At 54.9% G+C, this 23,562-nt stretch overlaps 1 protein-coding gene across 2 annotated transcripts; it reads right to left on the minus strand.

The window, feature by feature from the left end:
• Positions 1 to 894: 894 nt before the first annotated feature.
• Positions 895 to 18,644, minus strand: ZSWIM4 (zinc finger SWIM-type containing 4; the record flags this gene model as incomplete). 2 transcript variants are annotated; one of them, XM_079702508.1, is made up of 14 exons in its annotated part: positions 895 to 1,754; positions 2,167 to 2,248; positions 3,712 to 3,875; positions 5,337 to 5,491; positions 7,720 to 7,855; positions 8,480 to 8,734; positions 9,099 to 9,236; positions 10,559 to 10,912; positions 11,563 to 11,730; positions 12,589 to 12,739; positions 12,826 to 12,974; positions 14,508 to 14,864; positions 16,252 to 16,453; positions 18,492 to 18,644. In XM_079702508.1, 14 exons carry the CDS (start codon positions 18,642 to 18,644, stop codon positions 895 to 897), a joined length of 3,324 nt encoding a protein of 1,107 aa, XP_079558634.1. The 2 variants fall into 2 exon arrangements, with proteins under 2 accessions (XP_079558634.1, XP_079558635.1); XM_079702509.1 differs by lacking the exon at positions 10,559 to 10,912.
• Positions 18,645 to 23,562: the final 4,918 nt, after the last annotated feature.

Genomic DNA, 23,562 nt, shown 5'->3' on the forward strand with positions numbered 1-23,562 from the left:
CAGACAGAGGGCCCCAAAATGCTAAGATGTTGGCCTCTTTCCTTTCTAGATCGGGGGTGGGGGGGGTCCCTGGCTTGCCTGCGCTTGTATCCCCCCCCACACACACACCAGGTTTGGAGGACAGTGTGAGCCTGGCTCGGTTCCTGAGTTGTATGTCCAGTGACTAGCAGGTAGGGGGAGGGACAGTAATGAGCCCCCAGCCCACCCTGGGACCCTGGCACCCAAGGGAATGGGAGTCCTGGCGGGATGGGTGGTGAGGTATGTGGCCGAGGCCTGAAGCCTCTTCAAATCCTTCAGTGGGGGTGAGCCATTGGTCCCAGCTCTGTAGCCTGGAGGGGGCACAGGCCTGCAGGTGGGGCCCCTGAGGCAGTGAGGGGAGGGTACAAAAGGAGTTTAGATGCCCTAACGCAAGCCCTCCGGGCACCCAGAGTTGGTTGCAGGGAGGGTCTGCTACATTGATTTTGAGAGCCAGTTTCTGGAAAGTCCTGCCTCCCAGCTCCTCCACCCCAGCCCAAGGGAGACCTGTGGGTTTGGGGAGGGAGAGCTTGCCTATTGCTTTTGGGGTGCTCAAGGTAAGGTCATACCGGCTGCACAAGCACACACCCCCTTCCAGGCCTCTGGGTGGTGGTATGGCTTCTGATCCTTGCGTCTTGCACACTCGCTAGGCACGCATGTGCCCTAGGCACGCATGTGGCAGGATGCGACCCCCTGCTTCCCACCTCTTTCTGGGCTTGGAGGGGATGGCAGGCAAGACCACCCAGCTCCAGCCGGGCTCCTTCCCTGACTTAATACTGAAATGCCACATAGGCCTCCAGCGTTGAGGCCCGTGATGGAGGGCGGGTGCCACAGAATCAGGGGCGAAGGCGGATGTCCCCACCGCCTGCCTGCTGCCCCTCAGCCGAAACGCTCCCGCACCAGGAGCATGAGCTTCTTCTTGCCCTTGTAGGTCTGTTTGAGGTTCTCCAGGAACTGGGCGAACTGCAGGTGCCCATCGGGCGCCAGCAGGAAGGTCTCGCGGGCCTTGCCCAGGAACTCGATGAAGTCGCCGTAGTGCCGCGGGCTGATGTGCGTCAAGCGGGAGTGGCTGGTGGTGATGTAGGCGGCTACCGCCGCATCCAGCAGCTGGCACAGCGGTGCCCGGTCGGCGCCCAGCGGCTTGGCAGCCCGGCGAGCCCCGAGGGGCCCCAGGCCGGGCGCTGAGAGGGTCCAGCGGCGCAGGATATCGGAGAGCATGGGGGCGCAGTGGATGCTGCGGATGATGAGGGGAACGATGGCAGAGAGCTCGTGCCGGCCCAGCGAGTGGCTGAGCGAGCAGGCCCAGAGCACGTCATTGACGGCCGGGTGGCTGTCCTGGTTGAAGGCGATGCTGAGCTGCGCCAGGGCCAGCGTCGCCAGCTTGTAGGCCCGCAGCGGCAGGCCACGGTGCTCCATGTAGCGGGCCACGGTGAAGAGGTGGGCGTGGCCCAGGCCTCCGGCTGCGGCATCCAGCACGATCTGGTAGGCCGCCTCGAAGGCCGCGTGGTTCTTCTCGCACAGGGTGAGGGCGGGCAGGGCGCAGTTCTGCGGGTCCTTCATGGCGCACTGCAAGGCCAGGGTGCGGGCGCATGCCCAGAGCTCCTCCCGCCGGGGCGCATCCAGCTGCAGCCGCAACAGCGTGGCATGGGTGGTGCCCGTCACTGCCACGATGGTGGCTGCCTCCACCGGTGTGAATAAGGAGTACCAGTTTTGCATGATGTTCATCAGGGCTTGCAGGCCTGTGGGAGATGACAGGGTGACACTGGTCAGGAATGGGACAGGGGTTTACCCTGTGTGCATGGGTTTACCCTGACCTACTATCCCCACCAGCCAAGGCTAAAGCTGCACCCCCTCTACCGCTACTCTTGGCTTGACAGAAACTTCACTTTACTTTTCCAAGGGAGGAGAGGGCAGCTGGGCTGGGTGGGATCTGGTGGGGTGGGGGCTAAGCATTGGATGGATTGTCCCTTCTCCAAGCCACTTTAGCCTAGCCAGCCTCCAGGTCTTTGTCCAGCTCGGTCCCCCCTCCCAACATTCCCTCTTGGCCTAGCCCTGAGCACAGGCTGGAGTCGGGGAAATGGCTCTGCTTCTCCCTCATGCCTGCCCAGTTCCACAGGGAGGTGGGTGGCGGGTCCCCTTGGGGACTCTCACCGACTTCCGTGGCACAGCTGACCAGCCAGCGCACCATCTCCCTCCGACGCCAGGTCATGGTGTTCAGGGTCATCTGCATCACCTGCAGCATGGGATGGGGAGGGGTAGAGAAGGGGGTCACCCAAACCAGGGCTGGCGTGTGGAAGGGGGGCGGGGGATCCTTAAGGGCCCCGGGAAACTTGGAAGTTAAGGGCTGAATCAATGAGCCATACAATCTGGGCAAGGGGCTTCACCTCTCTGGACCTCAGCTTCCCCATCTGTAAAATGGAGATAAAAATAGTATCTACCTCATCGAGTTGTGAGAATTAAGTGAAAGTATGTAGGTAAACTCTTTGCATGGTGCCTACTTCTTCAAAGTGCTCAGCTGATGCCAGCCATTACTGTTAGTGTTGGTGTTATTCTGAGGCCCCGTGGATCCTACCTGGGATGACAAACCAACCTGTCCCTTCTCTCTGGAAAGTTCCATGCCTCCTGTCAACAGATTTCCCCCTGCAGCCCCAAACAAAGCACCTGCCCTACAGGTCCCACCTTCTTCAGGTCCCACCCCCAATAAGCACCTTCCTTGCTGGCCTCTCTTCTGAGGCCCCATCCCCAGGCCCTGTCTGGAAGCTTCTAAATAGTGGGTCACCTGCCTAAAGCACCACCCTTATCTCAACTACCACATATCCCCCACAATGGCTCCGCCCCCCTCAGGGGGTTGTTCAGAGGCCAATTCTGCCTCCTGCCAGCCCTTTGCTGGCCAGTTCTACCTGGGAAGGTATCACCCGAATCTGTACCTTATTCTGTTATTTTACTTTGGCCACCGTCTGAGGCCCCGCCCCCATGAGCCCCATACCTGTCTATCCCTTCAGGCTGCAACCGTGACTCTGCCTTGCCCTTGCAGCACTGTCCCTTGTCCGGCCCCTGAGGATGGCCTGGACACTCACCTGCAGGCCCTGCCTCCATGACTTTTAAGCACAGACCCCACCCTCCGGGGGTGGCTCTTCACTCACAGGACTCTCCCCAAGCCCCTCCCCTCAGTGGTGACCCCTCCTTCTAGGCTGCAGTCCCCTACAGGCCCTTTCCCAAGAAAGCTCCTTGCAGGCAGGTTGTGCCCCTTCAGTTTCAGCTCCGCCCACCTGTGGTTCTTATGGCCCACCAGCCCCAGGCCCCACTCCCAAGGCCAGCACCCTTAGGTTCTGCTCTCTCTTGTGGCCAGTCCACTCACCTGCATGCTCCGTGACCCCCTTCCTTGTCCTCAGCCACACCCCCAGAAGGAGATTCTCACCTTCAGGCTCTGCTACCGAGTCACTCATTCATAGGCCCCACCCTCACTGGTGACTCCAGTCCCTCACTCTCAGGACTCTTACTCACCGACCCTGCTCCCCTGTAGACCTGCCCAAGAGGTGCTGCTCACATCCAGGCCCTGGCCCCAGGGGCGATGCTTACCCTCAGGCCCCGCCCCTACAGGCAGACCTCACACTCAGGTCCCACCTCCAAGTGGCCCTCACCTGGCCAGCCCTCAGGCAGCAGCCCCCTGCCCCCATCCTCCCTGCGGCCAGTCACCTGCAGGCCAAGCTCCAGCGCAATGCCCAGCAGTGTGGTGTCTGGTGGTGCACTGGCCGGCGTGGCAGTCTTGCAGGCGTCCTGTGCCAGCTTGAAGAGCAAGGCTGGAGAGTGGATGTTCTGCTGGATGGAGCCCAGCACTGCGTGCAGCCACTTGGGGTCTCCTGGGGTGGGGGGAGGGACAGAGGATATTGTGGGCATACCCAGCACCAGCCCCTGCTGCTGCCTGACCTGCTCACACTGGTTCCTCTACAAATGTGCAAATGTGTGAATGTGGACAGTGAGGCACCTGGCAATGGTTCTATGAAGACCTAGACCACTCTTGGCACTCCCCTTTTTCTCTCCTCTGCCCCTCCCTTTCCAGTGGGAGGAAGCCACCCAGGGGCCCACTGGACCCCTAACTGTCAAGGGCACCAATTCTGGACCCAGATGCCTGGGTTCAAATCCCTGCCACTCACAAGCTGTGTGACCTTGAGCAAGTCGCTTCACCTCTCTGTGCCTTGGCTGCCCCATCTGTACAAAGGGTAATACTAATGCAATGGTACGTGTCTCACAGGGCTGCAGTGAGCCTGTACTTGTAAAGGCCTTAACATGGCAAGAGTTACACAAACGTGAGCTTTTATTACTATTATTATCATTGGCCCAGATCCTACAATTCTGTTACTCTGCTCCAGCCACATCAGCCTCCTCTCTGTTCCTCAAACATAACCAGGCACAGTCCAGCATCAGGGTCTTTGCACTGGCTGTTCCCTCTGCCTGGAAGGCTCTTCCCAGATGCTATGGACTGAACTGTGTCCTCCCCAGAATTCATATATTGAAGCTCTAACCCTCCAGCGTGATAGTACCTTTGGGAGGCAATTTTGTTTAGATGAGGCCATGTGGCTAGGACCCCCAGGATGGGATTAGTGTCCTTATAAGTAGAGGAGAAGACCAGAGCTCTCCCTTTCTCTGCCATGTGAGGATGCAGTGAGAAGGCAGCTGTCTGTAAGCCAGGAAGAGAGCCCTCACCAGGAACTGACCATGCTGGCACCCTGATCTTGAACTTCCAGTCTCTGGAACTGTGAGAAAATAAATTCCTGTTGTTTAAACTACCAAGTCTATGGTATTTTGTTACGGCAGCTGAGCTAAGACATCAGATACTGGCATGACTCCACCTTCACCTTCATGTCTTGGCTTAAGTGTCAACCTGCTTTATTCCCTTCCTTACCACTTATTACCTCTCACTACATAACTATCTTCTTTACCTTATTTATTGTCTGTCTGCCCTCACTAGAATTAACACTACAGAGCACAGGATTTGGGACGGTTTTGTTCGCTGCTGCAAGCTCAGCACCTGGGACAGTGCCTGGTACATATAGAAAGTGCTCAAGGAGGGACTTCCTTGGCAGTCCACGGTTAAGACTCCACGCTTCCACTGCAGGGGGTGCGGGTTTGATCCCTGGTTGGGGAACTAAGATCCCGCATGTTGTGTGGGGTGGCCAAAAAAAGAATGCACTTAAGGAAAACTGTGGGTGGGGTATGGTAAAAGGATAAAAAGTAGGCAGGAAGGAATGAGGGAAAGGAGGGAGGGGAGTAAGGTAAAGGAGGACAGGGGGACGGGGGTGGGGGGCAGTCGCTGTCCTCACCCTTGGCGGCGGTCAGCATGGCGGAGGCCAGTTCACACTGGCGGGTCTCCAGGTGGCCGAGGATGAACCAGCGGGGGAAGCGGTTGCTCACGATGGAATCCAGTGGGTTGCCATGAGGTTCTCCAGCTGGAAACGCTGTCTCCAGTATGGGCAGCCTGGGGTGAGAAGAGAAGCAGCCCTGCCCTGAGACAAGGCTGGAGTCTCCATCCTCTCTAGGAGAGAAAGGCCTCCTGCCTCAGCCAGAGCCTACCCTCCTAGGCCAGCAAATCTCTGGGCATCCAAAAAGATGGAGGATGTATGTTCAAGATGTTCACTGCATATATAAAACAGATAAATGAGGACCTGCCATATAGCACAGGGAACTCTACTCAGTACTCCGTAATGACCTATATGGGAAAAGAATCTAAAAAGGAGTGGATATATGTATAACTGATTCACTTTGCTGTACACCTGAAACTAACACAACATTGTAAATCAACTATATTCCAAAAAAAAAAAAAAAGATGTTCATTGCAGTGTTGTTTATACCCATCACTGTGGGGTCGATTAAATAAATGATGCTCTGTTCACTCACCAAGGGCTGATAAAGAGGTAAGGGGATTATTTGTGTCCTGATGTGGTCCCACCCCCCTTGCTCACTCTGCTCCAGTCACTGTTCCCCTTGACATCCCTCACATACCACCAGGCACAGCCCTACCTCAGGGCTTTTGCACGAACTGTTCCCTCTGCCTGGAACACTCTCCCCTAGACATCCTTGTGACTCCCCCTCACCTCTTTCAGGTCTTTGCTCAAATATTTTTCAATAAGCTCTTCCCTGACATGCCCAACACATGGGAGAGTGCAGCTTCCTACTCCCAACTCCTTCCACCCCTTTCTTGCATGTCACTATCTGACATACAACATAGTTTACCTATAAATTTATTTACTGTCTCTCCCTAACTACAAGGTCAGCTCCACGAGGGCAGGAATTTTTGACTATTTGGTTCACCGACACTGCCTCTCCAGCACCAGGACAATGCCTGACACACAGCAGGTAAACAACAAATTGTTTGTTGAATGACTCAACGTCCCCCCTAAGATATTTTGTTCAGCAGCTCACTGTTTACATGCATTCTGTGCTAAGAAAGCTTTTCAAAGCTGTTAAATGTAATCAATAGCATAGAATAGGAGTCAAGACTGTCCTGATTCCAAATATCTAAATGACTTTGCTACATAATTCGGGACACACCTTAAGCCTGTTTATGTGTAAAATGGGGGTAAACATATTTATTTCACTATGTGAGTCACAGATTTAGATCGGGGGGTCAGCACCGTTTTCTGCACAGGGCTGGACAGCCAATATTTTCAGCTTTGTGGGCCATTTGGTCTCTGTCACAATTGTCACTGTTGTGTAAAAGCAGCCACAGACAATAAGGAAATGAGTGAATGGTGCTCTGTGCCTATAAAACTTTATTTCTGGATGCTGAAATTTGAGTTTCACATACTTTTCATGTGTCACAGAATATTGTTTTGATTTTTTTCCAACCATCTAAAAATACAAAAACCATTCTTATCTCATGGGCTGTACAAAAACAGGCAGCGGGCCAAATTTGGCCCGTGGGCTGTAATTTGCTGGCACTGGCTTAGAAAAAAGTCCAGCACGTGAAAGAGTGTTCTCTAAATCATGGCTCTTAACAGATTATTCTTTCCAAATATTCTGGGAAAATGCACTCCAAATTGTTAATAGGTGCCTCTGGAGAATAGGATCAGAGGATGGGGGACAGATTTCACTTTATTTGTTGGACGTGGTTCACTATAGACAGGGCCTTTTAAAATTCTGCTTCTATGATTTGCTGTTGCACATGGGAAATAACCCGGTTATTCATTGCAACATCTTTTTGGAAACAATGTAAATGTCTATCAGCTCCAGATTGGTTTATTCCTGGTGTATCCCTACAGTGGTTCACATGCTATGTGACAGGATATAGCTTTTAAGATGCAAATGTTCAGTGAAAACAAGGTGCAAAGAATAGGTGCAGGATGTGTCATGGCGTAAAGGAGAACCAACTTTTAATTTTCAGATTATGGGTTTGCAGAAATATGGACTCTTGCAGTATAGATAAGAAAGTGGTATCACTGCTTGCCTCCAGAGAGCTTTGGGTAAGTTGGGACAAACCTGCCTAGAAAAGGACTCTGAATTCTGTGTCATGTGGATGTTTCTCAAATTCAAAATAATATGACATTTCTAATGTGTAATCAAGAGCACCGGGCAGTCTGGAATGGCCGGATGAGGGAGGCTGAATGAACCAAGCTGTGAGTTCAGGCAGAAGGATGGGGCTCCCAGTAGCCTCCCATCCCCCAATCCTGCCCGGCCCAGTGGGAGTCCCCAGCTGCCTCTCCTCACCTCATGGCTCGCAGCGCGAGGCGGTAGGCCAGGTCGGGGTCGTGGGGCAGCAGTGCAGTAAACAGGTAGCGGGCACAGGTGTGCATGGGCACGCTCTCCCGGAAAAGCACTTCTCCAAAGCCGCTGAAAGGACCCCCTGCAGGGGCAGCCTGAGCTCAGCCTACGGGTGTGGGCTTGCATGGCCCCTCCCCAGGTCTCCCCACACCCCAGGCTCTGAGTGTGGGATGGGCGGACTCAGGATAGAGTGGCTGGGGCTAGAGAGGTCCCGGGGGGTGGGAGCACAGGGCTAAGACTGAGACAAGCACTGGAAAATCCACAGAAAAGAGACGCTGGGCACCCCTGGATAAGGGTCAGGACTCAGATGCAGGGTGGGGCCAGAGGGTGGAGGTGGGGCTGCACCTGCTCCAGTGGTGTGGCCAAGCCAGCTTCCCTTTGCAGTAGGGGAGGGGCCTCACAAGGTAGGACCGTGGGCAGAGCCAATCAAAGTCTAGCTGGGCATCAGCGACTAGGCTCATTGGCTCCAAAGTGGGAAAGGGGTGGGGCCTCATCACTCGAAGCCATTATTGGCTGCCAGCACTGCTGGGGGCGGGGCCAAGGTCTGGTGCTCACCTTTTAGGAACTGCCAAGGTATGGAAAGGCAGTAAGGACAAGGAGGTGGAGTTAGGGGCGGGGTCTCCCGATCCAGCAATAACCAGGCCACTACAGTAGAGAGGCAGGACCCTATCTTTCAGGAACGGCCAGGCTAGCAGTGGGGCTTCACCTTCCAGCAGCTGTCCCGCCTGCTTGCGTAGCACCTGCACCAGCCGTTCGTCCAGCTCCACCTCCTCCAACAGGGCCAGCAGCTGCTCCTCGTTGCGTACCACCTTGTCCTGGGCATACAGCCCCTCGGGCAGGGCCCGCTGCTGTCCCAGGCCCAGCAGTGCCACCTCTAGCGCCATTGCCAAGTAGGACTCCCCAGGGCTCCCGGGCACCGGGACGTGCTGGTAGGCCACCTTCCGCCTCTCAGGGCCTGAGTCTGTGGGAGAAGGACACCAGGGCGGCTAGAGGGGAACCCCTTTTCCTGGGACTCCAGTGGTCCTTGACTTTAAATATGGACACTGTGTGTGGGGTGGGGGGGAGGTTTAGGGAGAGCCCAGCTGCTTCCGCACACACACCAGGGGGTGGCGCCCACCTTCCAACAGCAGATAGGCCTACGGTGGCCTCACTTTCAGGAGAAGCTAAGCCTCTTGGCACCTGGCACTGGCCGAAGGGCGTGGCCAAGTGTAGGGGCATGGCCAAGTGTAAGGGCGTGGCCTCACTTTCTAGGGGTACTGGGCAAGAGGGCATGGCCAAGAGGTGGTGATTTCCCCACCTCCTCAAGGGGTCCCCAGTGTGGGTACCTGGGTAAATGGCAAGGGTCTCCTCCTCTAGGTGACAGGCCTCCAAGAGTGCCCTGCAGAGGCAGCCAATGGGGTCCAGGGGGTGGCCCACCCATCCTTCCATGTTGGTGATGCAGGTGGAGCCTTTCTGCAGTAGCTCTGCAGGTAGGAAGAGAGGGTTCAATGCCCAGCCCCCCTCCACCAAGCCCCCGGGGGGGGGCTTCCTCTCCCTGAACCCCAAGCCCAACCTCCCAGTGCCCACTCACCATCTGCCCACCCAGCACCCTTTTCTCTGCCCCTTGAGCTCTGCAGCAGCTCTCACCTCCACGGACCTGGCCTCCTGTCCCACACCCAGACCCAGGCCTGGCTAAACTGGGTGCTTTCTAAAACATCCAACCAGTGTCATTCCCCTCCTTATAACCCTTGATCCTTCCCACCTCTCTCAGGCCCAGCCTGCTTTCAGGGCTCCCAAGGACGGATATGAAAGTTTCCCTGAAGTGGTCACCCACCCCACCTGGAAGCCCATCCTCCAATCTCCTCCCACAAGCCGTGCTCTCCCTTGCCTCTGGGCTCCTGCCCATGCTGTTCCTTCTAACTGGAACACTGTTGCTCCCTCCCCTTCTCCCGGGAAACTCCTAAACATCCTTAAGATCTCAGCTTAGCTCTCACCTCCTCTGGGGGGCTAACCCTACACCTTGAGAAACTGGTCAGGGGTCTGCTCAGATCCCAGTGCCCCCATTTCTCCCCCATTACACCCTGTATTCAATTTCCTGGTAACTGACCCATCAACTCAACTTCATCACCCAGAGAACACAACTGGTAGCCTCTCTCCTGTCCCCCCATATCTAGTCCACAAATGTGTCCTTTTTGGGGCCAACACAGTGTAAGTTTCTGTTTTTCCTAATACAATTTTCAAATTGTTGCCCATATTGAAAAAAATCAGTAAATTCCACATTAGATAATCTGGACTTCTGGCTTCTCTTGAAAAATCAGAAGATCTGGCCACACGGGGTCCATGTTCCTGAAAGGCACGTGGCTAGATCTATAGAAACTACATTTCCCAGGCTTCTTCGTGTGAGGTGTGGAAGGTGGGAGAGAATGAGGCCATTACTCTCTTGCAGTGGCTGTGAGCAGGCGTGTAGCTGTCTGCAGGGCACAGACATGAGGTTTGCCAGCAGGTTCTGGGTTGTCCTCTTGGGAACTGCCCTGCCACCATGTGAGGGCTACAGCCTGCTGAACCTCCTGTGCTTCTGAAGTTCAAGTGTGTGAAGCCAAGCAGGGGCTTCCCTGACTTTCAATCCTGCGGCCCTTCCAGTGGTTTTGCGAATCCTCAATCCCCTGCATTAAATTCTTTTCTGCTCAAGACACCTAGAGTGGTCTGTTTTCTTGTTGTACCCACAGACTCTCCAGGTTGCCACAGCCCCCAGCTGTTGGCATTTGTGTCTGCAGCCCCAGGACATGATGATAATATTGGTGCCCACCTTTTTTCTGCTGCTTGTAGGTCTCAAGCTGATGTCGCCGCTGCAGCCGGAGTGTGTTGACTATAGCGCCTGCCAGTCGCAGGGCCTGGCGGGGGTATCCGTGGGCCCTCAGGGTGTCCACACGGGCACAGGCAGTGGGGAAGGGCTCGCCCAGCCAGAGTGGGCGGCCCTGGGGGTCAAAGGTTGGCTTGTCACCACTCCCGTTGCTTGTGAGGCTGGGGCCGTAGGAGTCACTGGCCAGGATCCTCTGCAGGTGGGCGTCACTCCAGTGCAGCAACCCAGCCTGCAGGGCGCGGCCAAACACGGTGTGGCGGGAACCTGCAGCCTCCACCTCCTCCTCCTCCTCCTCCTCCTCTGGGCCTGTGGGAGAGGCGCCCAAATGCAGCCCCATGAGGGGGGCCCTAACGGTCAGGCGCTGGTCAGCTCTGCCCCACTGAGTGCCAGCTTGGTGCTAGGCTCTGGGTGCAGCGATGAGTGTGTGTTATCTCCCCAAATCCTTCCAGCAGCCTTTTCAAGGGGTGTGTGTGTGTGTGTGTGTGTCAGTGCAGATATTCCTTCATATGAATGGACAACTGATCTTGAACAACTGTGACTGTCTGTCCATCTTTCTCCCTCCACACTCCATTTATTCCTCTCCTTCTCTGTCTTTCCCTCTCCCTCTCTCCCTCCATCTCTGCCTCTCTTTACTTGTCTCTCTCTTCTCAATACCTGTTTCCTTTTCTATTTGTTTCCCCTACCCCCTGCCCGATTCCTGCCTCCATGGCCAGAAGGAGACTGAGTCAGGAGACCAGCCCAGAACTATAGGCATCTTAAGTATTTCACATCGCTGTCCCTCGGGCTGCCTGCTGCCCCTGCCCTGGGTACTCCCTCCTGGCTGGGAGGCAGGCAACGGCTGGTCCCCCCTGCCTTGCCTCCATTTTCCCCCAGAGTGCCATGATGGGGTGGCTGGGCCACAGGCAGTAGTGATGGTTTGTTGGGGGGAGTGGCGGGGACCCCTCTCCTACCTGGGCTGAGGGCTACGGTGGGCTGCAGGCTGGGCCCATCAAAAGAGTAGTTGCCTTCTTCCAGCGGGCACACGTCCAGCTTGTCCCACTTGCTAAGCAGCTGGAGCCAGCTCGTCCGCTCCTCTGGTTTGCAGTGGGGGCTCAGGACGATGCACACCCACAGGGCCCCTGGGGAGAGAGGGCAGCAAATGTGGGCACGGGGGAGGCTCAACATTCATGCAACAGGCGCAGCACGCACTTATGGAGTGCCCGCTGTGTGCTGGGCACTGGTCTCTGCTCAACCCTCACCTCTGGCCTCTGAGGGTGCAATTCATCATCTCTTCACTTTACAGTCCAGAGAGGTAAAATCACTTGCTCAAAGTCACACAGCTGGGAAGCCAGAAGTTAGGACTCAAACCCAGACTACTGGACTCCTTTTGCAAAAAAATTTTTTTTCTGTAGCACTTATCACCATCTATCACAGGGGTCAGCAAACTACCACCCGTGGAGAAAATCGAACCCGCTGCGTGTTTTTGAATGGCCCGTAAGCTAAGATTTATTTTTACACTTTTAAATGGTGGAGGGGGTGGGGAATAAATAAAAAGAACATTTTGTGACTTGTGAAAATGATATGAAATTCAAATAAATAAATAGTGTCTGTAAATACAGTTTTATTGGAATGCTACCACACCCACTTTGTTATGTGTGTCTGTGGCTGCTTTTCTGCTACAACAGATAAAATCGAGTAACAGTGACAAAAACCAAATGGCCTGAAAAGCCAAAACTATTAACTATCTGGCCCTATGGAAAACGTGTTGACCCCTGGTCTAATGGGCTTTTGGGATTTTCTTGTCCGTCTGCCCTACTAGGTGTCAGCTCTCTGAGGACTGGTATTTAATCTCTCTTATTTCTTGCTGTAGTCCCAGCGCTCAGTACAGTGCCTCGTACATTGGCGGTGCTAATGAATGAGGAAGGATTCACGGGCAAGACCCTAATCTCAGGTGGGAAAGCCTGGGTGCCTGCCGCGCTCCGGGTTCTGGGACTTACCCAGCTCATCCCACAGCTGGCGGCACTTGTCCGTCATGCCGGCGCCCTGTTGCCGCCACAGGGCCAGGCGCGGATCCTGCAGGAATTGCTCGGTCATGAGGATCAGCATGCGTGCGCCATTGGAGTCCCGCATTCGCAGCATCTCCCGCACCTGCGCCGCACCAAACGGTGAGGAGGGGCGGGGCTCCGGCACCCGGCCGTCTAGTCCCGCCCCCCATGTACCCGCCCAGCCAGCACCTTGCAGAACATGGAGCGCAGCTGCTGGCTGGCGCCATAATAGCCGCCGTTGGAAAGCAGCTGCTTCACCTGCTCCTGGATCTGCTCCTCGTCCAGGTGCCAGCAGTTGGCGTCCTCGATGCCCGCACCTGCCGTGGGGTCTGGGGCACCTGTGGGTAGGGAGGGAAAGCTGAGGCTGGGGCTTGGGGGAGGGGGTGTCTGTCATCCAGTCCTTCAAATCACCCAACCCATCCCAGAATTCCATCCATCCCACCTGAAAACCCATCCATCCATCCATCCATCCACCCATCATCTTACCCCAAACATCACCTACCCATCCATTTAAACCACTCAACCATCTGTCCACACCCCCATGCCATGCCATGCATCTTTCCATCCACACATCATAACCCTTAGCACACCTACCTACCCCATTAGTCCATTATCCACCCTGCCCATAACTCCCACCTACTCACATCTATATACCCATCCCACCAGTCCATCCATCCACCTACCCACCCCTATTTGTCTTTCCAACTCATCTGTACTAACCACTCAAAATACCCACTGACCTATTCATCCACTGACCTACACAACTCTGCTATCCATCCATCCAATTAACCCAAACTGTCCATCTATTCTTTCCCCACCAACCACCCTTCATATGTATCTCCCCAAACACCCACCAGCCCATTGGTCCATCCACACACCCTACACAAAACACCCACCTACTCGACCCATCCACCATGTTAGTCCTCACATAAGAACATTCATGCACGCATCAACTCACCCTCAATCCATGCACCCCTTGGTCCTTCCAGTCTTCCACCAACCCCATCTGTCCACTACCTCAAACTCCCCAATCAAAGCCCATCCCATCCAACCCTACCACCAATTACCACCAACTCCCTATTCACCTACCATCCTAGTAAATCACCCATCCACTCATTCCATCCATTTTTCCACACCAACAGTTCACCCCAACACCCGATCATGAACACCTTCTATATCCACCCATCGCCACCCTCAAATATCCGTTCATGCCTCCACCCACTATGCATCCGTTTACTCACCCACCATCCTACTCCATCCTTCAGTCATTATAGTTAAACAACACTTGTAGCTCCAAACCACCCCAGAACTCATAACACCTCCTGGTCTATCTACTACCCTATCCCACCTCTGACACCCACTAATGTCCACACATACTCCTTATGACCTCCACACACCCATACTCAGGCCTGCTCCTGTGATCTTGAGACACCCCCATCCTGGGGCTGGATCTTCCCACTGGCTGATTTCTTGACCATTCATCTGCCCAGGGCCAGATCAAATCCAGGATCTGCCACTTACTGAGGTGTGTGATCCTTTTTTTTTTTTTATAACACCTTTATCGGAGTATAAGTGCTGAGGTGTGTGATCTTGACCTCGTTAAGTGGTGCTCCCCTACCCCTGCTCATGGATCAAGGGTATCTTTGGTTTCTTTTTTGGCCACACCACGTGGCTTAGGGGATCTTAGTTCCCCAACCAGGGATTGAACCTGGGCCGCAGCAGTGAAAGCACTGAGTGCTAACCACTGGACCACAAGGGAATTCCACGGTCAGGGGTACCTTTGGATGCTGTGACAAATGCCTGTGGCACAGAAAGCGAGATGGCTGTGAGCTGGGGCCTCGCTGCCCCATCAGACCTTGCGGCGCCCTTACCATGCACCAGGTTGATCTCGGAGCCCAGGAGGAGGATCTCGTCCGCCAAGCGCTGAGCAGTGGGCAGCACCTCAGTGTGGTGGGCACTGATGAGGTACTGCACGAACTTCTGCAGCTGATCCCGGTTCATCTGGGAGAGTGTCTCGGAGATGGGTAGCCGCAGCTCCACCTGGCGGGCATGCCGAATGCGATACAGCGACAGGGCCACCACATGAGCACAGTAGAAGAGGTCTCGGTTGTCGCAGCCGCAGCTCACGGATGTGATCTTACAGCGGTCAAAGCTGATGGAGACATGGTAAAGGCGCTCGGGCTCTCCAGGGCCCCCTGGCTCCCGGATATTTCCGCTCAGGTGGAACCCTAAGACCAAAACCAAATTGTCACTGCTGTGTCACCCCAGAGATGGGTAGTCTTTTCCACGGTGCACAGCAAGACCAGGTGCAAATCCCAGCTGAGTAACCTAGCACAAGTCACTTAACCTTGCTGTGCCTCAGTGTCCACATCTGTGAAATGGGAACAAAGAGTAACATCCTCCTCATGCGTTTGTAATGAGGATGAAATGGGTTAATATTGGCAAGTGCTTAGAACACTGTTGGTAGAATAGTAAGTGCTAAATAAATGTTTGTTCTTCTAATTCTGAATAATATTATTACAGCAATGCTGTTGAAGATGATTTTCTTAGCCCTTGGGTAATCATGGATACAGCCCAGGCTCCAGGCGCCCTGTCACTTCCTGCAAAGATACCAAAGATACTTGGGGGGCGAGGGATTGATGTGGGCGGCCAGGGGCCAGGTCACCCCATCACCCCCCACCCCTCCCTGGCCCCTGGGGAGCCCAGATGCCAGGCTCATCCGACTGGTTGGGCAGCTCAGGCCCCAGCTGGCCCTGGCTGCGTCATGCAGGGAGACGGCGGCTTCCTCATACCGGCTGGAGGTGGCCGAGCCTATGGGCAGCTGGGTCATGTCCAGGCAAGGGGGCCCCCAGGCTGACAGGGTTCAGAGAGGGTCATCTTGGCTGAGCCCCTGCCTCCAGCTGGGAGACATGACCTGCCCCCATGGGAGGTATGGCATTCCAGGGCTTACCTGCCTTCTGACTCAACCTCTACTGGTTCCCTTCTGAGCCCTGCTGCCTGAGGTCTAGAATCATCTTTCATCGCTAACTCAAAACTTCCACCCCTTCCCCTCACCTGGACCCTGCTGCCTGGGGTTTAAGACCACTCCTCACAGATGATCCCCAGCTTCCACCCTAGACCCCAAGGAAGGCCTCGTTGCCTTAGGTCTGAGACCATTCCTAAACCTCTGAACCCAACCTCCACCTGAGTCTTTCTGCCTGACGTCCAAGACCGTCGCTCATCACTGGCTCTAAAACTTTGCCACTCTCACCGAGGACGCTGCAGCCTGAGGTCTAGGATCATTCTTACCTCTGGCTCTAAACCTTGGGCCCAGAGCATCCCTGGGTCCCTCTGTCTGAGGTCTGGAACCTCCTCTCACTTCTGGTTTACAGTCACTCCTCAAAACCACTGCCTCGGGCCTGCCTTCTTCCCTGCTCTCCCCCCTATCCTACCACCTCTACCTCTATGCCCCAACTAAGCTGACTGAGGTTGAGGCAGATCTCTGATCTTGAGCTCATAATGTCTTGTACAACCCTCCCTGGGCATCAAAGCCTGACATTTGGAACCTCCCCCAGCCCTCCACGTCTGCTTTGGACCCCCTGGCCTCCCTGGCAGGGGTAGGGGACAGGCACTCACCCACTTGCAGCACACGATCTACGGCCCCGCTCTGTAGCAGGTGCAGTCCACGGGTGAAGGGCACCCGGGCATCGTGCTCGCCCTCCGGGGGCTGGTAGCCCAGAGATGAGTACATGCATATCTCCCGCTCACTGCGTGGAAACGACCAGAACACGATGCGCTTCTGGACCGGCTCTGGCACCCGGGAGAACCGCTCCTCAACCTGTGGGAAGGCCCGGTGTGTTAGAAACCCTGGCGCTTGAATCCTGGCTTTGCTGCTTACAAGTAGTATGACCTTGGGCAAGTCACTTTGCCTCTCTGAGCTTCGGTTTTTCTCAAGTGTAAGAAGATGTTAAGAGCACCCGCCTTCTGGGTGTCATGAGTATTACATATGCACTAATATACGTACACCGCTTACAATAACATCTGGCCTATTGTTAGTGTTCTGGAACTTTCTGCTGCTTCCCTCCTGGATGTCTGGTCTCAGGGTCCTAATGTAAGGTAGTCTCACCTCTCAGGCTTTGAGGGGTGACGAGGAAGGAAGACAAAAGTGATAAGAAGACCAGTGATCAGGACTACATGTTCTTAGCCTACGTTGTGCTAAATGCTTTATGTGTGCGATTTCCCTTAATTCTCATAGCAACAACCCAGTATTTTTGCAGCCTGGGGAATCTGAGGCTCAGAGGCAGAGTGAATTCACTTGTTCAGGATCCCACAGCTGGTGAGCTCCAGCTCCCAGGACAGGCTCTCTGTTCCAGCTGCTAAGGGCTCTCAGGAAGGGAGGGGTGTCCTGCCCACCCCTGGGGGCTCTGGGCAATGAACTGATCTGGTTGAGCCTGCGTTCCAATCCAGGCTTGCTATTCACTGGCTGAGTGTCCTTGGGCAAGTTTCTCAACCTCTCTGTGCCCCAGTTTCCTCAAAGAAGGAGAACAACTCCCAAAAGGCTGCAGAGGATTCCATGAGTTTCTGCGGGGCAAGAGCTTTCCTAGGGCCAGACCTGCCCAGGGCAGGTACATGGGAGCCCTGGAGAAGGCTTTAGGATTACTCTGTGGGGGTCTCACACACAATGAAGGGGCAGGGACCTTTCAGAGCCCCCAGTCCTAGGTTTCAAAGGGAAGTGGGAGGACCAGTGACTGGCCCAGGCCTCGGGGACAGTTGGCAGATGACTAAGGAGGGATTTTCCAGGCCATGAATCAGAGCCCGCCCCATCCACACTTGGCCCAGACCCATCAGTCGCAGCAGACTCACTCTGGAGAGGCCAGGGAGCAAAGAAAGCCCCCCAAAACCAAACAGAGGACAGAGCCTGTGGGGGCTAAGGTAGGCTTGCTTAGGTCCTGGCCACAACCCAGCTCCCTGGGGACCCACACTGAGGCTGGGAAAGGGGACTTTGCCCAGCCCTGGGGCATCCTGGCAGGGCCCCTCAGAAGTTATAGGGGCAGGATTCCAGGTGCACCTGTCCAGGTACCGAAACCCAGGCCCCACACCTGCTGCCAAACTCTGGAAGGACTGAGATGGCTGGGGGGCAAGGGGAGAGTGAGCATGGGGTAATGGGGAGGGGGGACTCTGACGATGGAGTGATCTCTGCAGCCAGCCAGGAGGGGCTGGGCAGCCCCAGGTGGGAGGTAGTCCCAGAATTACTGAGGGGTGTGTGAGTGTTAGTGCCTGAGGGAAGGATATGCAGGAGAAGAAGGGGGTCCCCATGGGACAGGTAGCTTCTGGAGGCTGGAGGCAGGGATTGGAGACAGAAAGGGGTGTCTTGGGGCTGGGATCTATATAAGTGGGGGAGTCCTCTACTGGGGGTGTAGGACAGAGATCTGGAGTCTCTAGGTGCTGAGATCTGCTCTGTTCCCAAGTGGGGGCGGGTTGTAGGAGCTGGAGAGAGGAGTGAGGATTGAATGGGGTGCCCTAATTGGGGGATGAGGATAAGGTGGGAAAAGAGAGGTACCCACGGTTGTGAGAGGACCATGGGGCAGGAGGAGAAAAAGTGTCCCGTGTTGGGATCTGGGGCACTGAGGGAACCCCTGGGTCTTGTGGGCTGAAGGGCAGAGCTGCTGGGGAAGGGATGGGGGTGGGTCATAGGGTTTGAAGGAGTGAAATGGGAGGATGAAGGGATGTCTCGGGCAGAGTTAAGGATCTTGGAGGAGATCCCTGGGGGTGTCTCCGATGGAGGCATGTCCGGAGGCTGGAATCTGGACAGGGGGAGAAGGTGTGTCGGGGACGGGGCTGGGAGTGGGTCCCTCCCCACCGCACTCCTCGGTCACCTGCTCGAAGGCCCAGCTCTCGGCTACTCGCTTGGCGCTGAGGTCCAGCAGCGCTTCGGGTCGGCCCCGGCCGCGCACTGCCCCGGCCCCGGCGTCCCGCTCCTCCGGTCCCGCGGGGCAGTCCCGGCTCCGCTTGGCCGCGGGGGGGTCCATCCGGCCGGGCCGGGGCCGGGGCGGGGCCTGTGTGTAGAGGGGGGTCGGTCCGACGCCTACTCCGCTTCACCGGCTCCCGCGACCCCTGCCCGGCTTCCTGTCTTTCGTCCGCGCTCGGCCGCCCCGGGACTCGCTCCGCACCCACCCCCGGGCCGGCGGGGTGATGCGGCCCCTTTAAGACCCTTCACAACAATGAAGCTGCCTCGGCCTCCGCTTTATCCTCCGCCGTCGTCCCGCCCCCACCGCCCGTCCCCATTGGCCCCCCTTCGGCCTCCGAGGCCCTCCTCCGCCATTGGCTGCACCGCCAGATCCGTCTCCAAGTCGCCGCTGTTCATTCGTTGTGTGCACTGCCTGTCTTTCCGGGACTACTCAATCAGGGCGCTCAGCGAGCAGCGCTGTCAATCACGGGACGCCGGAGACCAATCACAGTGGGAGGAAACCCCCCGGTGCCGGCCTTAAGCGGAGTTTCGGGGCGGGTCCTGGGTTCATTCACAACATTCCTCCCCCGCCCCACTAGGGCTGGACAGCGCTCCCCGGGCAGCTGGGGCTGCGCCCACACAAGGCTTTGTTTACTGAGGGTCGCTTCCGGGCGCCGCGAGGGGACAATCAACACGGCTCGGCCCGGGAGCGAGACAGAGCGGCGGGATCCCGGGGCAGCCCCTCAGCCCCTCCTCCCTCTGGGCTGTGTGACGAGAAATTCAGCCTCTTTGGGCGGCGGGTCAAGTTTTGATGCTTTGCGGGATGAAGGGATCACAGGTCCCTTGGTAGAGTTTATGGGGGCTGCGGACACCCTCGCTAGAAATAGAGCCCAATCCAAGCCCATTCTTGAGCCCCAAGCTAAGAATCTCCAATCCATTCTATGCCCTATATATTACGTTAAGTCCTATGAAATTACTGATTTTCAACAATTTTTGATACACTAAATGGCAATTTCATAAGGTTCAACGTAACAGATGTCAAATCCGACCACCTCTGATTATTTTTTCTGGTTCAGCTTGTCTAGGTCACATCTCTTGATGTGACCTTGAAGCAGGCGGTGGTCCTCATCTCCGGTCCCCGACGCCACCACCCCTGCCATCTCCATGTTGCTAGAGAACCCTGCATTTCCCCCTCGCCACACTTCTCTCCGTTATCATTACGTTTCTTTATCTATTTCAGCAGTTGTTTAATTTCTGTCTCTCCTGCTCCACGGTGAGCTCCAAGGGGCAGTCTAATTGTCTAACTGATGCACTGCTTTACCGCCAGCATCTGAACACCTCTGGACATACAGCAGTCACTCAATCTATATATAACTTGTTGAATGAACCAGCTCATTGGTTTGCTCCCATTCCACTGAAATGATCTACAGAGCAGGAAAACCGAAGCTGGCCCCTAAGTGGCCTGATTGCTGCCCCCTGCCTCTCCCCACATGGAAACTCTGCCTTTTTCCTTCCAGGAATTTCCAGTTTCACAGCTGCATTTTCTGGCCAGTCCCCAACCCACCCTTCAGAAAACTCCCTCCGACCTGCACTGTCCAGTATGGTCACCACTGGCCACAAGTGGCCTTTGAGTCCTTGAAATGGGACCAAGCTGAACTGGGCTGTGCTGTCAATGTAAAACACATTGGATTTTGGAGACTTAATAGAAAAAAAAAAAAAAAGGCAAAATATGTCACTAAGAATTTTTTATATTGATTACATGTTGAAATAATACTATTTTAGATGTTTGTGTTAAGTAAAATACATTATTAAAATTAATTCCACCTGTTTCATTGTGTATTTATTTTATTTTATTCTATGCGGTATCAGGGCGTTTAAAGTTACATATGCAATTTGGATTGTAATTTCTATGGGACAGCAGTGGTCTTGAGAAACCACAGCTGACCACAATGACAACAACGAAACAACAACAATAATAATGTACTGATTGCTTATGTGGTGCTCTAGCTGTTCAGACACATTATCAAATGTAAGCCTTCCAACAGTGCTGCAAAATGGGGATGTCATCTCCATTTCTCATATGAGGAAACTGAGGCTTAGAGAGGTGGAGTTCTTGCCTGACGAGGAAGCCTTAGACTTATTAGAGCATGCATTTCTTGCAAGGATTTGAGGCAAAGATAGACTTATGGGGAAGGAGAAATGGGTGGGGAGAAAAGCAGGGAGAACCTCAGTGAAACAAGTCTTTCAGGTGCTCCTCTAGCAAACAGGACCCAGGGTCCAGCTTTTCCAAGCAGCCCCCTTCAGCATTTAGTATGTGGCTGGCCCTTGTCCCTGAGGATGCTTCAGTGGATGTCCTGAGATGCTGAATCAGAAAAGGCACTCCAGGCCAGTGGAACAGGATGTATAGGAGGAATAGAGAATGGGACATCACAGGGTGAGGATGTTTTATTTTATTCTCTCACAAGAGATACTAATATTTTCATCATCCCCATCTCATGGATGAGAAAACTGAGGCACAGAAAGGTCAGGTGACTTAACCTAGGTCCACAGCAGGAAAGGGTAGGGCCAGCATGCAAGCCCTGGCAGGTGGGCTGGTCTTGTCACATTGGCTGGGGATCAAATGCACAGTTTGGGAAACACCAACATTCCATTCCATTCCTCTGATTTTACAGATGAGGGCAATGAGGCCCAGAGAGGGTCAGAAAGTTGCCCAAGGCCACACAGCAATCCCTGGAGAATGTGAGAAGTCAGAAGGGCCCTTGGGAAAATGGGGGTTGCCTCCAGGATGAAGTCTCCAAGACTGTTTCGCGCCTACCCTCTTCCTAGCAACACTTTTAGGAAAGGCGACGTTGCAAAGGGTGTTCTAGCTACCCGCAAGTCCTCCCTTCTCAGTGTAGCCAGCGAGTTTGGGCCTCAGGAAAATGGAACCACATTTATCCCGCCTGCTGCTGTGAGCTCACTGTCTAGGCATCCACAGCTCCTGACCCCAAACCCACATGTGTACTGACATCAAGACCCATGAGAAACAGGGTGACTCTGAAGGCTCGGATGAGGGGGGCCATGGACCCCCCACCCCCCAGCTCTGTGCCACCCCATCCTAACATTCTGAGGGTCCCTCCCTCTGCCAACCCCCCTGCAGCACCCCAATGTCCCTGTTGACTCAGGCAGGAAACCAGCCAGGGCAGTTTTACTTCCTGGTCCCAATGCAGCCCCTCTGGGCTGCCCAGCTGGCAAGATTTGCTTCTTACATTTCTTCTCTTCCCTTTTGGAGCACAAGTTCATGGGCAGAGAGTCAGGGCCCTGCCAGGAAAAATGGGCATTCCAGGCAGAGGGGGAAGGTGGAGGCAGGAGAGGAAAAGGCTTGAACAGGAATAATTGTCTGAAAAGCAACATTTAATGACTGCCCTGGCCCTGGGGAGGGGGGAGGGGCAGGGGAAAAGGCAGGGAGTAGACAGGCTGGAACTGGGCTTCCCTCCCCGTCCAGGACACAAAGGCAGCTGTCACAGTCTTCAGGCTCCCCACATTTCCACACTCTGGGAGGGGTGTTAGGGTCTCCATTTAACAGATGAAGAAACTGAGGCTCAGAAAGGGACTTGCTGAAGAGAGCAAGAGGTGTAGGGATTTCCCAAAGTCTGGGGCTCTTGGCTGCGACACTAATGGGGGATTTGTGGGCTGGACCCACATGCTAGGAAGGACCTAGCGTGGGAGGGAAAAGTCACCCAGGTCAGCGATGGGGTGGAGGGCGGGGGTGGTGGGAAAGTGAGGCTGTTTGGGGAGGCGAGGGAGTGGGGTGAAGAGGGAACAGGTGGATTGACATTCCAGATCCGAAACCTGTCACACCTGAATGCCTTTTCTCACCCCTGGGGTCCCCCTCAAAGGGGCTGGCGTCAGAGGGACAAAGGGAGCCAGTTTACAGGAGTCCTTGGCCAGCCCGGGCGCCGCCAGCGGCAGTGGGCTTGGCCCGGGCTGGAGGCGCCTCCTGGTGGCTGAGGGAAGCACCAGATGGCACTCAGAGCCCAGCCAGTCCCACCCCTCACCCTTTCGAGATTCCAGAAAGGTTAAAAGATAATTTTCAAAAGCGGGTGCAATCAAGGTTCTCACCGACAAATAAAGACGAACACGTGTTAAGATTTTTTTTTCTTGAACTCCTGTGGGAACCAGGCAGATGTTATACGAGGTTCAAAAGAGAGTCCGGAAAATGGACACTTTTACAACAGATCAGACTATTTGAGTAAATAAACGTGCGAATGGAGGCAAATTGGTTTTTCCACAGGGGAGGAGAGCTGTCAATGGAACCTCAGCTGCATGAGCCAGAATGAGCAGATAAGAGTGGTTCTGTATTGCTATCAGTTGCTTACAATTCATGGATGGAGCTGTGAAATAGTTCAAAGACGCTGTTATGAACCAGCTAACCCGGAAGGGAAGGGCGTGTTGTATAGAGATGGTGCTTTGAATGGTCAGAACTGATTTACTGAGACGCAAAATGTTCCTTGCAGAAAGAAACAATTCCTTCCTTCCTTCACTCAACAAACACCTGTTCGTGGAGCAACTATTGTGCGCTGTTCCAGGTGCTGGAGACACAACAAAGATGCAAAGTAGAAAACGGATGAGAGTGGCACAGAGTGACCCCTTCCAGGAGCAGGGGACAGAGAACGATTCTCTGAGGTGACACCTGGGAGGGGGAAGGAACAGGAGGTGCAAAAGGCCAGGGGGTGGGACTGGGTGGAGGCGGGGGTCTGGAGGGGGCGGCCTGGGGCTTCCTTGTTTTCTGTTCTCCCCACTAGAATGTCAGTTCTCAGCTCGACCTAGCCCAGAGGTTGGCATGCAGTACGCGCACAATAAATGCCCAACGTGCAAAGCGACTCCATATCAAAGGGCAGAAGTCACTCGCTGTCTGCTTAGGGGAGAGACTGCTGTGAGGTGGGCAGATGGCAGGAGGGTCCAGGTCCCGTAGGTGGGGCTCAAGGAGCGGTATACTCTGGGCATCACAGAGCCAAGCG

This window comes from Hyperoodon ampullatus, assembly GCF_949752795.1.
Source record: "Hyperoodon ampullatus genome assembly, chromosome: 4".
NCBI lineage: Eukaryota > Metazoa > Chordata > Mammalia > Artiodactyla > Ziphiidae > Hyperoodon > Hyperoodon ampullatus.